The 12,347-nt window shown below is 47.2% G+C and overlaps 1 protein-coding gene across 2 annotated transcripts in view; it reads right to left on the reverse strand.

Moving 5' to 3' along the window:
• Window positions 1–763: 763 nt before the first annotated feature.
• The window catches only part of UTP14A (UTP14A small subunit processome component), a 19,073-nt gene continuing 7,489 nt past the window's right edge, over window positions 764–12,347 (reverse strand). For both annotated transcript variants that reach the window (XM_027092386.1, XM_027092385.1), the window contains exons 7-15: window positions 8,689–8,808; window positions 8,496–8,590; window positions 7,762–7,885; window positions 7,602–7,679; window positions 6,572–6,962; window positions 4,391–4,797; window positions 3,441–3,631; window positions 3,212–3,311; window positions 764–1,204 (exon numbers count right to left, since the gene is read on the reverse strand). In XM_027092386.1, the coding sequence (XP_026948187.1) occupies window positions 932–1,204; window positions 3,212–3,311; window positions 3,441–3,631; window positions 4,391–4,797; window positions 6,572–6,962; window positions 7,602–7,679; window positions 7,762–7,885; window positions 8,496–8,590; window positions 8,689–8,808 (1,779 nt within the window). In that variant the 3' untranslated portion in view covers window positions 764–931. The remainder of the gene's footprint in view (window positions 1,205–3,211; window positions 3,312–3,440; window positions 3,632–4,390; window positions 4,798–6,571; window positions 6,963–7,601; window positions 7,680–7,761; window positions 7,886–8,495; window positions 8,591–8,688; window positions 8,809–12,347) is intronic.

Here is a 12,347-nt window from a genome sequence, read left to right on the forward strand (position 1 = left end):
CTCAGAGGGTTCTGTAACAAAAATTAACCCCCATCTTGGTCTAAAAAGAGTAGGGGGACCCATCTCCAAGGCAGGAGGTGAAGTGCAGTAGTGGCTATGTCCTTTCGGAATCAATGGAGGGGTTTCTCCAATTCCTTGTGAGGACTCTTGGCTGCAGGGGCCCTCTCGATACGTATTGTCATCCAGAGAAAGGCAGGTTCCTCAGAGCCGAGAAGCTGACGTAAACTGCCATGCAGCAAAGTAATGCTTGAATAAACTATAAACAATGGTGAGGAGTTGGCCCTGCTTAGGAAGTAAAGGGAATAGAGCTTTACTTCTGAAAGCTCATCTACCTCATCTGTAAAGTAAGGGTAAAAGTGCTAACTACTCTAGATAGCAACCTGTGTAAGCCGGGAGGCTCACACATGAAAAGAAAACCATAGTGGTTAGACTTAAAGCTGAACCCAGCTTCAGCACCATCCTAGGACCAGCCTCGAGCAGAATCCAATTGAATGATTTGTGCATAATGCTGCTAGGTTCAGAGGTTAAGAATATACAGTATTTAATTACTATCCCTGACTCTTTAAACTGGTTGTTTATGGTTATATCCGACGTGATGGATTTAAGGTTGTAGGCTTCCCTCCAGTCCAATTTAGGACAACATAGTCCTTGGTAAGAAAATAAGGTCCCCTGACAAGTGCGACTGGAGAAATGCAATGAGGAGCATCCAAAGGTGTCTTGTCTAACTTGAAGGAAATGGGAAACAACACAGAACACACTCCAGTTAAATAGATTAAAAGAACGCCTTTATTTCTAAAATGTGGCTTAACTACACCCACGGTGTGCTAAGCCAGTTTTGGAACTGATCCTGCAGCTCGGAGTAAAACCGGACCAATGGAGGAGCAGTCAGGGCTCCCAGTTACAGGCACCAAGGTGTCACTACTCCAGCAACTCAATCTACAGAGTTTTTCTTCAGCTGTTTTTTGTGACGTATGGAGAGTCGTTTTGGATTTCTCTGTACGACAGAGAGGTCCGACCTTGAGGAAGACCGGTAGCCCACATCCTCTGCTTTTATAGGCTTAATGATATGGCCTGGCTTGGTGACAACCTTGGGCATAGTCAGCTTTTGGAAGGACCTCTGGGTGTTCCATGTAGATCCTATAGGGGTCTGAATGGTCCTTTCAAATTGCTGATGGTGTGTGAATGGATATGGAAGCATCCGCACCTAGAAAGGAAGGCAGAGTGATGTGGCATGAGCCAGGCCTGTAAACTCTAATGGCACCTGGTCAGGTAGTTTTAGCACATAGGCCATAGTTCTACACAATGGTTGCAGTGAGTGAAGCTTCTGAGAGGCTAAGGTATCCCCATGCCCCCATCCAACCTTAGGAGTGCCAATCTGCTTGATGGCATATGGGAGTAGAGGGGCCTAATTTGGATTAGAACCTCCCTTCCCCCAGGCTTACACAACAATCTAGGGATTGAAAAACCATCCCAACAAGGCCCCTGCAGCTATAGGAACACTACAGGAGCTGCAGGTTGCTGGCCCCTAGTGGGTCTCCCTATACAACATTGTGACTGCAAGACACATCTGAGTATTGGTGTATCTCTGTGACTCTCCTACCCTCTTCATGCTCTTAATCCCTTCCTTTCCTCCCCTTGATTCACAGGATTGATGTTTTATGGAACCCAAAGATTTACTCCTGAATCCTGAACTCTACCAGGCTATTACACTTAGCTTCATGCTCTTCCCAAGTCTCATTTCCTTGCCCAGGATTCTTCTTCACTCCACCAAAGCGCTACCTTCAGACATATAAATAATCTTTAAACACCTCCCCAATGGCCAAAGAGGAGCAAAAAGATGTAAGCAGAAAAACGGGTAAGTTACAATCAGTAGTCTCTAGAGATACTCAATGGAAGACTCAAGAGAAGCTGAGTACTGCCGGGCAGTCCTGGTGGTGGTGAAGGACACAGATTCTTTAGGTTAAGGGAGGGTCTTAGTGGGGTTGACAGCTAGATCTGTGCATGTCACCCAGAGCAAAAGAATAGAAAAAAACACCTGCACAAAATATGCAGTCTTGGGAGGTTTTTCCCCCTTTGGCTCAAAGTGCTTTATTCTATTGCATGCTGGGACCTGAAGTATATATAGCTTATTAAAAAGATGAAGAAAATCAAGGGAGATTCTTGGAAAGTTATTTGTCAATTTACTGTGACTGTATTAAAAAACAAATAGTTAAGATTCCTGGAAGGGAAAGGTGATCTTTATTGAGGTCTGTACTCTGCCCTTCGCCTAGAATCCGGGCCCGATGAAGCACCCCTTTTCTCTCCCTCTTATCCCATAACTGCTTGTTCATTGCCTATTTTCTGGTTATATATCCTCAATTGGGATTACAATTCAATTTATGCAGCAAAATAAGATCAACAGAGTATTACTGAAATGATATTTTCTCCTCTCTTCTGTACCTATTAAATAGCCCTCCCCCACTTCAGAAGGAAAAATACAACTCATTTCAATATTAAACCGGCTGGGGACAGATCACAGGGCCACAGACTTTCAGAACTGAAGGGAACATAAAGGTCACCGAGTCCAGTCTCATTCCCAAGTCCCTTTTACACATGCTCACAACCCCAGAGCAACCCCTTCTCTCTTCTGACCGGCAGAAAGTTTTTCCTTGAACTCTGCCTTTCCTCTAACTTCTGCTTTATGTGACTTCCACACGACAGCCTTCATTATACTGGAAGACCATGATCATGCTCAAATCTGCTCCTCTCTTGGGTAAACATCCCTAGCTCATTATCACATGACACAATTTTAAATCTTTTCAGTGTCCTGAACAAGTACTGGTTGATCTTCATTTTTCTTAAGATGCAGCTTAAACCTATAGCCTCTGAACATTACCTGGACTATAAACAAAAGCCTGCAGAATGGCAATTCTTAGTTTGCTGAGACCCATTTGCATCAGCATTATCTGGGGGTACTAGCTGAAAATGCAGATTTGGGGGCCTCACCATTGCTGCAAAGATTATCCTTTAAGTTTTAACTTTCCCAGCCAGTAATTAAAACAGCAGAGTCAGTTTGGAATTATTCATCTCAGAGCCAGTGAAAAGAAAAATAGATCCGATTCTGTGGCCAAGATCACACATCCCTCTTGACCACAGAGCACCAGAACGCTCCTCCCAAGCAGGAGAGCCAGGCAGCAAAGAGGAGGTTGCCAAAGGGCTCTCTATCCCTCACCTGATGAGCCACTGCATGGATGTTCCGCTTCTCATTGAGAATCACATTTGGCAAATTCTTGTCTTTCCTTGGAGGACCCTCAGGGGCTTTAACGAGAAACCTGGAAAGCAGAACGGCAGGACGTCTGACTAAGAGCATTAAGGACTTAGTCAAAAGGGCAGAGAGGACACATGAGGGTCAAGTGGGAGAACCTGGTGCCCTTCTAACAGGCTTTCTTCCTTGTTCTTACCGGCGTCTCTTCTTGGCACTGGGCTTCAGGCCCACACCACCCCACTCGCCCCAGCCAGGCAGAGTCAGGTCCACATCCTTCGGCTTACTCGCCTCCACGGCTTCCCTCTTCTCTTTCAAGAAGTCTCTGATGACATCATCCCCAGCAAAAGCTTCCTTTATCATCTGCCTTTGATCTCTCTCTTCATCTTCCTGGGAAGAAATGAACAACAGCTACAGCTTGTCTCCTGAGCCGAGGTTCGTGGCAAGACCGCTCAACTGCTGGGTCGTGACATTTTAGCGCCCCCTAGGGGGAAGTGCGGAACAATGATGGTCTTGCACTACAAACCCATCGGCAGCCAATCAAGCTCCAATCTTCTCTCTAGGGTAAATATCCCTAGCTCATTATCATATGACACAATTTTCAACTTTCAATAAGGACACTGCAGGGTAGAGGAAGGAACGGCCTGTGTTAGGAGGGGGAGCTCCAAGTGGGCCTGGCCAGAATGTGGGGGTCCTCCAGCTTATATCTCTGAAAAGACAGGCACCACGGCTCCTCACTTGAGCAGTTTCAGTGACTTAATCGGGGAGCCCCCCCGCCCCGGATCATTCGAGATCCCACCGAGTAGAGCAAAATATTGTCAACAGCTCACCGACTCACCTTTGAGTTGTCCTGCCTGGCATCTGGTCAGAGCTCTGAGTGACTCCCTCTTTCCTCTGAGGGCTTTAGAGTCACCCCAGGGAGGATTCGGTGGCTCAGAATTTAAGGCGAGGGAGTCTCAGCGGCACTCACAAATTTGCATCTACGAAACTGTCACTGGGACAAGCCGGGCCCATACTACTCCAGACCTCTTAACTGCCGCCATGTGCCCCCAGCACAGAACTTCACTGATTCTATTCCTCGCGGAGGAAGGACACTTTCCACACCAGCTCTGATACCCCCCAATGGCCCACGACCCTGGCTCTGCTCACCAACTCCTCTACTGTCGTGGGAACTGCCAAGGACTTCATGGAAGGAGATTTTGTGGTCAGGAGGTTCTGGAGATCAATCATTTGCTCCTTCCTTTTCTTCTCCTTGGGGACACCAAGATGATTACTTGGGTTCCTCTCCAACTGCTGCCCTTCTACCGCAACTCTGGGAAGCTCCTTGTTTTGAAAACATCCTTCTTTGCCCAGCTCCTCCAGTTCATCCAGAGTTCGTGCTCTCTCCGGCCTCTGCAGCAACAGAGGCTCCTCTTCCTCCCCGGCAGGTTCCTCTCTCTGGACCGCCAGAACTGTCCTCGTTGAACTCAGTTCTTGCTTCCTGGACTGATGGCTCTCCCTGTTGAGTTTCTGAGACAGTGCCCTCAATTCAGACAGCACCTCCTGGCTGCTAAGATCTGGGGGAAGAAATGAAAGCTGTCGGAAAAGTAGGGTGGGAGCTGCCTTGTCAACAAGCGTCTACTGACCTCTCGCTGGGCGCTGGGCACCATGGGAGACATGCTAACGGGGACAAATGGGTAAGAGAAGATGCCATTCGCTGGATCTCCTGGCAAGTTCACTAATCATTACCTGTCAAGTCGTGGACAATGGAGTTTAGGAGTTAAAAGCAGCATGTTGGGAAGCAGATGTCCGGGTCCTATTCCCAGCTTTGCCAATGACTCACTGTATAACTGGAGCTGTGGCTTATTTCCCCGTAAACTCTGCTTGGGAAGATCACCCCAAATTCCAAATTTGTATTAAAAGAGCTGTTTTAGCCAGTGGCCTCTAAATTCAACTTCATTGTCATTTATTATTTGTAATTGCTAAAAAACTGTGATTTCTAATTTGTAATTTACACTGTAATTTCCTACTTGTAAAAACTGTATCCAGCATTGTTTTACCTTAAAGCAGCATTTCACAATCTGCTGTGGCAGAGTCAAGTAGCTCACACTTTCCAGCCACGAGCATCATCTGAGCAAATACTGCTAGTCTCTGAGAGCCCCGAGGGAAACACAGCCGTGACATGCTTTTAAACTGTCCCTTGCGTTGACTCAAGTTGCCTCCATTCCCAAGTTCATCCTGCTCTCTAGCTCTGGCTTGAAGCCACTGGAAGAAGCTACTTAGATCTGGCCTGAGGACATGCATGTTTATTTTCAAGGACTAACTTTCCTTGCTCATTCTGTTTGGGGTCCATGCCTTCCCACTATTTTAGGATACTATTTCCCCAAAGGTTTGGGATCATTCTATTTACCATCCAAGGAAGTCCAAATCCACCTTTCATTCCGCAACCAACTGTTCTACACATTTCACTAGATGGGCAGCTTTTGAGGGGGCTTGGGAGGAACCATCTCGGCCTGCGGTGCTGCTTTCTACAATCCTCTCGGAAGCGACTGCTTGCCAATTATTAATCCCAGAAGTCTTTAGCTGAAAACCCTAAGTAAAGGTCCTCCAATACATTCTAAATGACAGCTCGAAAAACAAACTTTTTTTTTTTGCCACTTGCTGTCGTGTAAATGCATTCATTATTCCTCTAGGAAATATAATCGGACCCAAGAATCTGTCCAGATTCAGGTGATTTCTGAAGGCAGTTAGTTTCCTAAGCAGGCTTATAAGGCTTTGTCCCCAGAATGGGAACTCTGACCTGCCTCAAGGGTGCTAAGGTTGCTAATTAATATATAACATGCAAATCGAGTCTGAGCATGGCGTAACAATTCTAATTTACCCTGTACCTTGTGAAGTCATTCATTCCTATCAAGAAAATCACACCCCATATCAACATATCGACAGACAACTGCAGCGATGATTTGAAGACACTTCATAATGTCTCAAAATACGCCTCTGTGTCTGTGGGTGTGAACAACTTTCAGATTTGCCAGTCCACCACATGTACTTCTCACTGGCTTGTGGGTACCAGTGATGTTAACTCCTGCCCTTCCTTCAAGGATGGTGTACTTCTGTCTTTCTGAAGACTGGACACACACTCTACAGCCATGCAGATGCCTGCTTATTAAATGCCTTTGAAGGAGAATGGTCATGACAAATCTGTTTTCTCTTCAGGGACCCAGGGCACTCTCTTGAAAGTACCTAGAGCCTAATCACTCTGTGACACAGGTGGGTGGACCCGGCTTCCCTCTCAGTCTGCCAAGAGCACCAGCACTAGGCACTCCTCCCCTCTGGTCCACCACTGCTCACCTTTTGCTTCTTGACTGCCCACCGGCTTGGCGATCTGGTTGAGCCCAGACTTTTGTCTAAGTGATCGCCTTTCCTCAAATTCTTTCAACAGAATTTCTTCCGCCACCACTGGTCCTTCTTCCTCACTTTCAGGAGCCTCCTGGGCTGCAGGCTCTGCAAGTTCTTCAGGGTCCCCCTGGACCTCAGCCTCTTTTGTGTCACCTGAGTGATTCCTGAACATCCAGGGGTTCGGTCTGTCTGCCTTCACCTGCACCTCATTCACCACGTCAGGGACAAAGGGTTCACCCTCTTCCTCCACACCTCCCTCCTCTTCCGCACTCTCGGAGGCCACCTGGATCTTCTGCATCAGCTCTTTGTTCCTGGCCAATTGTTCCTGCATAGCCTGGCGAGCCTGGAGGAAAGGGTCACGGCACGAGCACCTTGTCATTAGTGACCACAGTAACACCTTTCTTGGTCCATTTCTTAGAGCTGCCTCCTCTCAATCTGACTTAAGTATTTCTTACTGGTACCTACTGTTCAAACTGCACATACACCACTGTGTTAACAACTATGGAATAAAACAGAAGACAAATTCTTTGTCCTCAAGGAATCAACATGTGAAACAAGGTTTTAAAAAAAAAAACACACAACTCCTCTCCCCTTTAACTGGACTTGCCTTCAATGCTGCTTCCCTTTCATCTCTCCCTTTCCACCTTGTTCCCGGTCATTTTCCTCTCTGCCTTAGAGATTTTCTGATGCCTTTTTAGAGTCCTGGTTTTCCAAGCATCCTCATGGCTCTTTCCCAACTCTGCTTCTGCTAGCATCCTTATGGATTTTCCTTTCTTTCCTCCAATTCCATCTCTGATTCTTAAGAGAATGGTATTGTTTTACATATATCAGTAATGTGAACAGAGTGATCCCCCCGGTAATATTAGAGAGTAGCCTCAGAGTCCCCTTGCTGAAGTTGTCTTAAATCAGAATAAAAGTTAAGGCTTTACCTACACAGCTGAACAGCAAGCCTGGATGGTCTCTCACCCTGATGGTCTCTTACCTCCAGGTCGTATTTGGCCATAACTGCCTTTGACTTTGCCCATTTCCCACTGTTCTGGTGCTTAAGGCTCATTCGCTCCTGGAAAGAAAGGGCAGAGTGAGATCCTTATTGCTTTCCGGGGAAAGCTGGTTCAAGGGTTGGAGGCCAGAGGCAGCCTCACCATCATTCTGGCCTTTTCGAGTTTTTCCAGTTCTTCCAATGCTGCAGCAGGATTGACCTTCCGCAGCTTCTCGAACTCTTTTAGGGCTTGCTTGGCCTTTCCTTTCTTCAGAAGTTTGTGATACCTATAGGATGAGAGAGGGGTATGGGGGAAGAGATTTAGCTGAACCACTGGCGCCACACACGAGTGCCCCGCCACACAAGGGGTTTCCCTATGTGGGGGAATGGAAAGGACATCACAGAGCTAGCTGGCTGCAGGGAGCCGGCTCGAGACATGCGACGCCCCGCGGGACTCTCAGTCCCTGCAGCCCCCAAGGGCAGACCTCTGCAGAGCAAAGAGTCCCCTCTGCTTCTAGAACGCAAGGGAAGAGCAGAATAGGATCCAAAGAGGCAAAAAGGCAGGAAGGAAGCCCTACTGGCCTCCACAGCTGTAGAACTCAAGAGCTCATTCGGCAGAACCACTCTGTGATGCGCTGGAAGGGAGAGAAAGTAATTGAACAGTCCTCTTTTTAGCAAAACCAAGACGGAAAGCCAAAGCCACAGGAGCAGGTACTACTGAAGGAGGCAAAACTCTCTGAGGTTGGTTTGAAAAAGAAAGAGGCTAGTCACTACTCTTTGGGACCTCTCCTACATGACCCCAGCCGCCATGGGCAAGGTTCTCTCCTAAGGACTCGTGATTCTTCCTCGTCACTTTCTTCCATGGAACCCAAGGCCGGTACACAGGGGCCTCCTTACTTTTTGCTTTTGATTTTCTTCTCTCTTCGAGCCCTGGCCTCATAGTAGGACTGCAGGGCCCGGGCCCTTTGAAGCTCTGCTCGGCGCATCTTCACCTATAATGAATGACATTTACAGTGACCCCTGGGTTTGATGGCAAATGCTGGGAGAAAGAGAGCATGTCTGGGTGGATCAAAGGGCCTAGCACACTTACCTCTTCCAGGCTCATGGCTTTGAGAGAGGCCTTTTCCATGGGAGTCAGTAAAGGGTCCGTCACTGGCTGCTTGTTCTTATGGAGGAGATTAAAAATCTCCTGCTCCAGGGGAGTTCTTGCCTTAAGGAGGTAACAGAACACTCTAAGTCTTAAATCATGCTCCTAGAGTCTCCCTCTTTACAATCCTATGGCCATATACTCTATGACATTATAATTGGAATCACGAACTGGATAGGACTGACTGTTACAGCAAGAGAAGGGGGTTCCAGGCTCGCTGTTCAGCTGTGTAGATAAAGCCTTAACTTTTATTCTGATTTAAGACAACTTCAGCAAGGGGACTCCGAGGCTACTCTCTAATATTACGGGGGGGGGGGGGGATCACTCTGTGTTCAGATTACCAATGTATGTAAAACAATACCATCCTCTTAAGAATCAAAGCAGGATGCCCTTAAGGTCAATGCTGGCAGGAGAGAGGAACAGCAGTACCAAATTGTCAGTCTTAAGAGTTGCAAAACAAAACGGTCCCTGTATTGTTATGTATATTTGAAGCACAATACTCTTAACATAAAGTTAGGGACCTCAGATCCATATCAGCCTCCTTTTAAGAATACTTCTAGAGAAAAGGGGAGGTTAGGTCTTAAGATGAGCACAAAAAGACACTGCCTTTAACAATAAGACCTTCAGGTAATTAGCCTGCTTCCTGACCGTTCAAATTTAACTCTCATCAGTTTCTAACTTTGGCTCCAACTCCTCAGTTGCCAGTTAACTTTGCATACTAGGTGGTGTCTACGCTGATGAAATGAATGGACTGTGAACCAGTGACTTTACATGTCAACAAAAGACCCCATCTGCTGCTTGACTGATATTGTGAGGATGGCTAAAATAATCAGGCTGATCGTGTCATGGTCCACTTTGGCAAGGCACAAAGACAGCCTGGGGCAAGAGCCAGTTTCAAACCTCATGCACGTATTTTATGTGGTTTTCTTCAACGACCATATACATCACGGTCAGTGTTAAAACTTACAAGTATCTGGACAAATGCATAAACACACATCATCACACGTTACACGGCACTATTGATCTAACCATAAACCTACTGAATAGTAAAGGTGCATGTTCTTCCATTTTTAGTATTTGCAGTAGTAATCAATCACAGGCTACAAAGTGATTTATATTACAATGTTGTAATCTCCCTCCAATTCAATTCAATTTACAAACATTTATTGATTGCAGCTACATTCCAGGCACTTGTGCAGGGTGCTACGAATACACAATTAAGATAGTTCCTGTCCTCATAGAGCTCATAGCCTTTCAGAGGAAAGAGACATATGCACCACTAACAACATAATGGGTTAAATATTAGACCACAGGAGTAATCACAGAGGAAGGAACAATTAATTCTGATTAGGAGGTGGGGCAGCTCGGGGAATGAAGAGACTTTTTTTTTTGCGGTAGGCGGGCCTCTCACTGTTGCGGCCTCTCCGGTTGCGGAGCCACAGGCTCCGGACGCGCAGGCTCAGCGGCCATGGCTCACGGGCCCAGCCGCTTTGCGGCATGTGGGATCTTCCCAGACTGGGGCACGAACCCGTGTCCCCTGCATCGGCAGGTGGACTCTCAACCACTGCGCCACCAGGGAAGCCCCAGGAAGAGACTTTTTGAATTAGGCTTTGAGGCATAAGCACAATTCTACAAGGAGGTGGAAAAAGCCAAATGGAGAGATGAGTATAAGCAAAAACACAGACCTAGAGAAAGCAAAGGTATGTCAGGGAACAATGCACTGTCCAGTGTAGCTAAGATGCCGGCACTTCTGTCTCATTCGGTAAGTGGAGAGCCTTTTGAAGGATTTTAAGCAGGAAAGTGATAATCGGTTTTGTGTTTTGGAGACAAAATCCTGGTGATTGTGTAAGGGGTTCTATGGAAGGTGTCAAATGAAAATGAGGAGGAACCAGGGATGTGAGAGTTATTACAGAGACAGAACTACAGGACTAGACCCCCTGCATGGGCTGGGGGTGCTGGCAGTTGAGGGGAGAAGGAGTTATGCCATTGACTGAGTTATAGCATGAAGGTCGTGGTATAGAGCTTCAGGGTCTGGGGAAGGAAAATGCCAGGCTTTCTTTGTTGTTGAGAAGTTTAGGTGCACAGGGGAGAGCCAGGTGAGGCCTGCTAGTCATATGGAACATGGGTCTGGAACTCAGAAGGAGTTGAGAGTGATCTGTACCATGTTTACAGAGCAAGAATAAAAAGGACTAAGGAGAGTCAGATAAAAAGCAAAACAAACAGACAAGAAAACAACAGCAGGACTACGTCACAGAAGCCAAGGGAGAAGTTTTAACCACATGATGTGTTAATAGCGTCAAATAGGCTGAAGACGCAGAGGACTTGGGATCTGGCTACTGGGAGGCCCCTTGCTAACACCTTCTGAGAGAAGTTTCAGGAAGGCAGTAGGGGAAGAAGGTGAGAGAATGGAGACCAGCTCTTCCCAAAGCATGTTCCTCAGCAGCTGACAAGATTTACTTCATTTTTTAAAAGTTTAAAATTCAATGTGTTCGATTTTTAATAAAATCAGCCTGTCCTACCTGGGTTAGAGTAAATCATAGGGGTTTCTTTACTATCTTTTCATAGCCTTTAAAAGGCTAGCGTAGGGGCTTCTCTGGTGGCGCAGTGGTTATGAATCTACCAGCCAGTGCAGGGGACATGGGTTCGAGCCCTGGCCCAGGAAGATCCCACATGCCGCGGAGCAACTAAGCCCGTGTGCCACAACTACTGAGCATGTGCTCTAGAGTCCGTGAGCCACAACTACTGAGCCCGCATGACACAACTACTGAAGCCTGCGCGCCTAGAGCCCGTGCTCCACAACGAGAGGCCACCACAATGAGAAGCCCGTGCACTGCAACGAAGAGTAGCCCCTGCTTGCCACAACTAGAGAAAGCTCGTGCGCAGCAACGAAGACACGCAACAGCCAAAAATAAAAATAAATAAATAAATTTATTTAAAAAAAAAGTCTAGCATACACCGTGGACCGCCAATCTCCAGTAGGGGCATGTGGCATTTTCTAGCAACGGAACCCTACCAAACACCCCACCCAGTCCCACTCCCAGGGCATACTGAGAAAAGAAGGTTTTGAGGAGAACACTTTGGGAAATGCTAGTGTCGGTTGCCAGTGGAGGGAAGGAGGGAGTGGTGGGAAGTCACCTCACATCATTTCTAGCACTTTACAGTTTACAAATGCTTTCTCACACGTTATCCCCTTTAATTCTTCTCAGCTAGAGTCAAACGGAATTTTAGGAAACTGGACCAAAACTACAAGTGCAGACATTTTGGATTCTTAATTTCCAGAAATACTAGTATATTGCTAGTCCTTGGGCTTTGCCCTCTAAGGCACTGCCAGCCACAAAGGATCCCCTGACTTCTCTGTGCCATGTTGGTGTAATTTCTCAAAGATGAACCTTAGGGCTTCCCTGGTGGTGCAGTGGTTGAGAGCCCGCCTGCCGATGCAGGGGACACGGGTTCGTGCCCCGGTCCAGAAGACCCCACATGCCGTGGAGCGGCTGGGCCCGTGAGCCATGGCCACTGAGCCATGGCCGCTGAGCCTGCGCGTCCGGAGACGTTGCTCCGCAACGGGAGAGGCCACAACAGTGAGAGGCCCGCGTACCGCAAAA

This window comes from Aethalodelphis obliquidens, unplaced genomic scaffold (assembly GCF_003676395.1).
Source record: "Aethalodelphis obliquidens isolate GAN/ISIS:26980383/991018 unplaced genomic scaffold, ASM367639v1 scaffold77, whole genome shotgun sequence".
Taxonomy (NCBI): domain Eukaryota; kingdom Metazoa; phylum Chordata; class Mammalia; order Artiodactyla; family Delphinidae; genus Aethalodelphis; species Aethalodelphis obliquidens.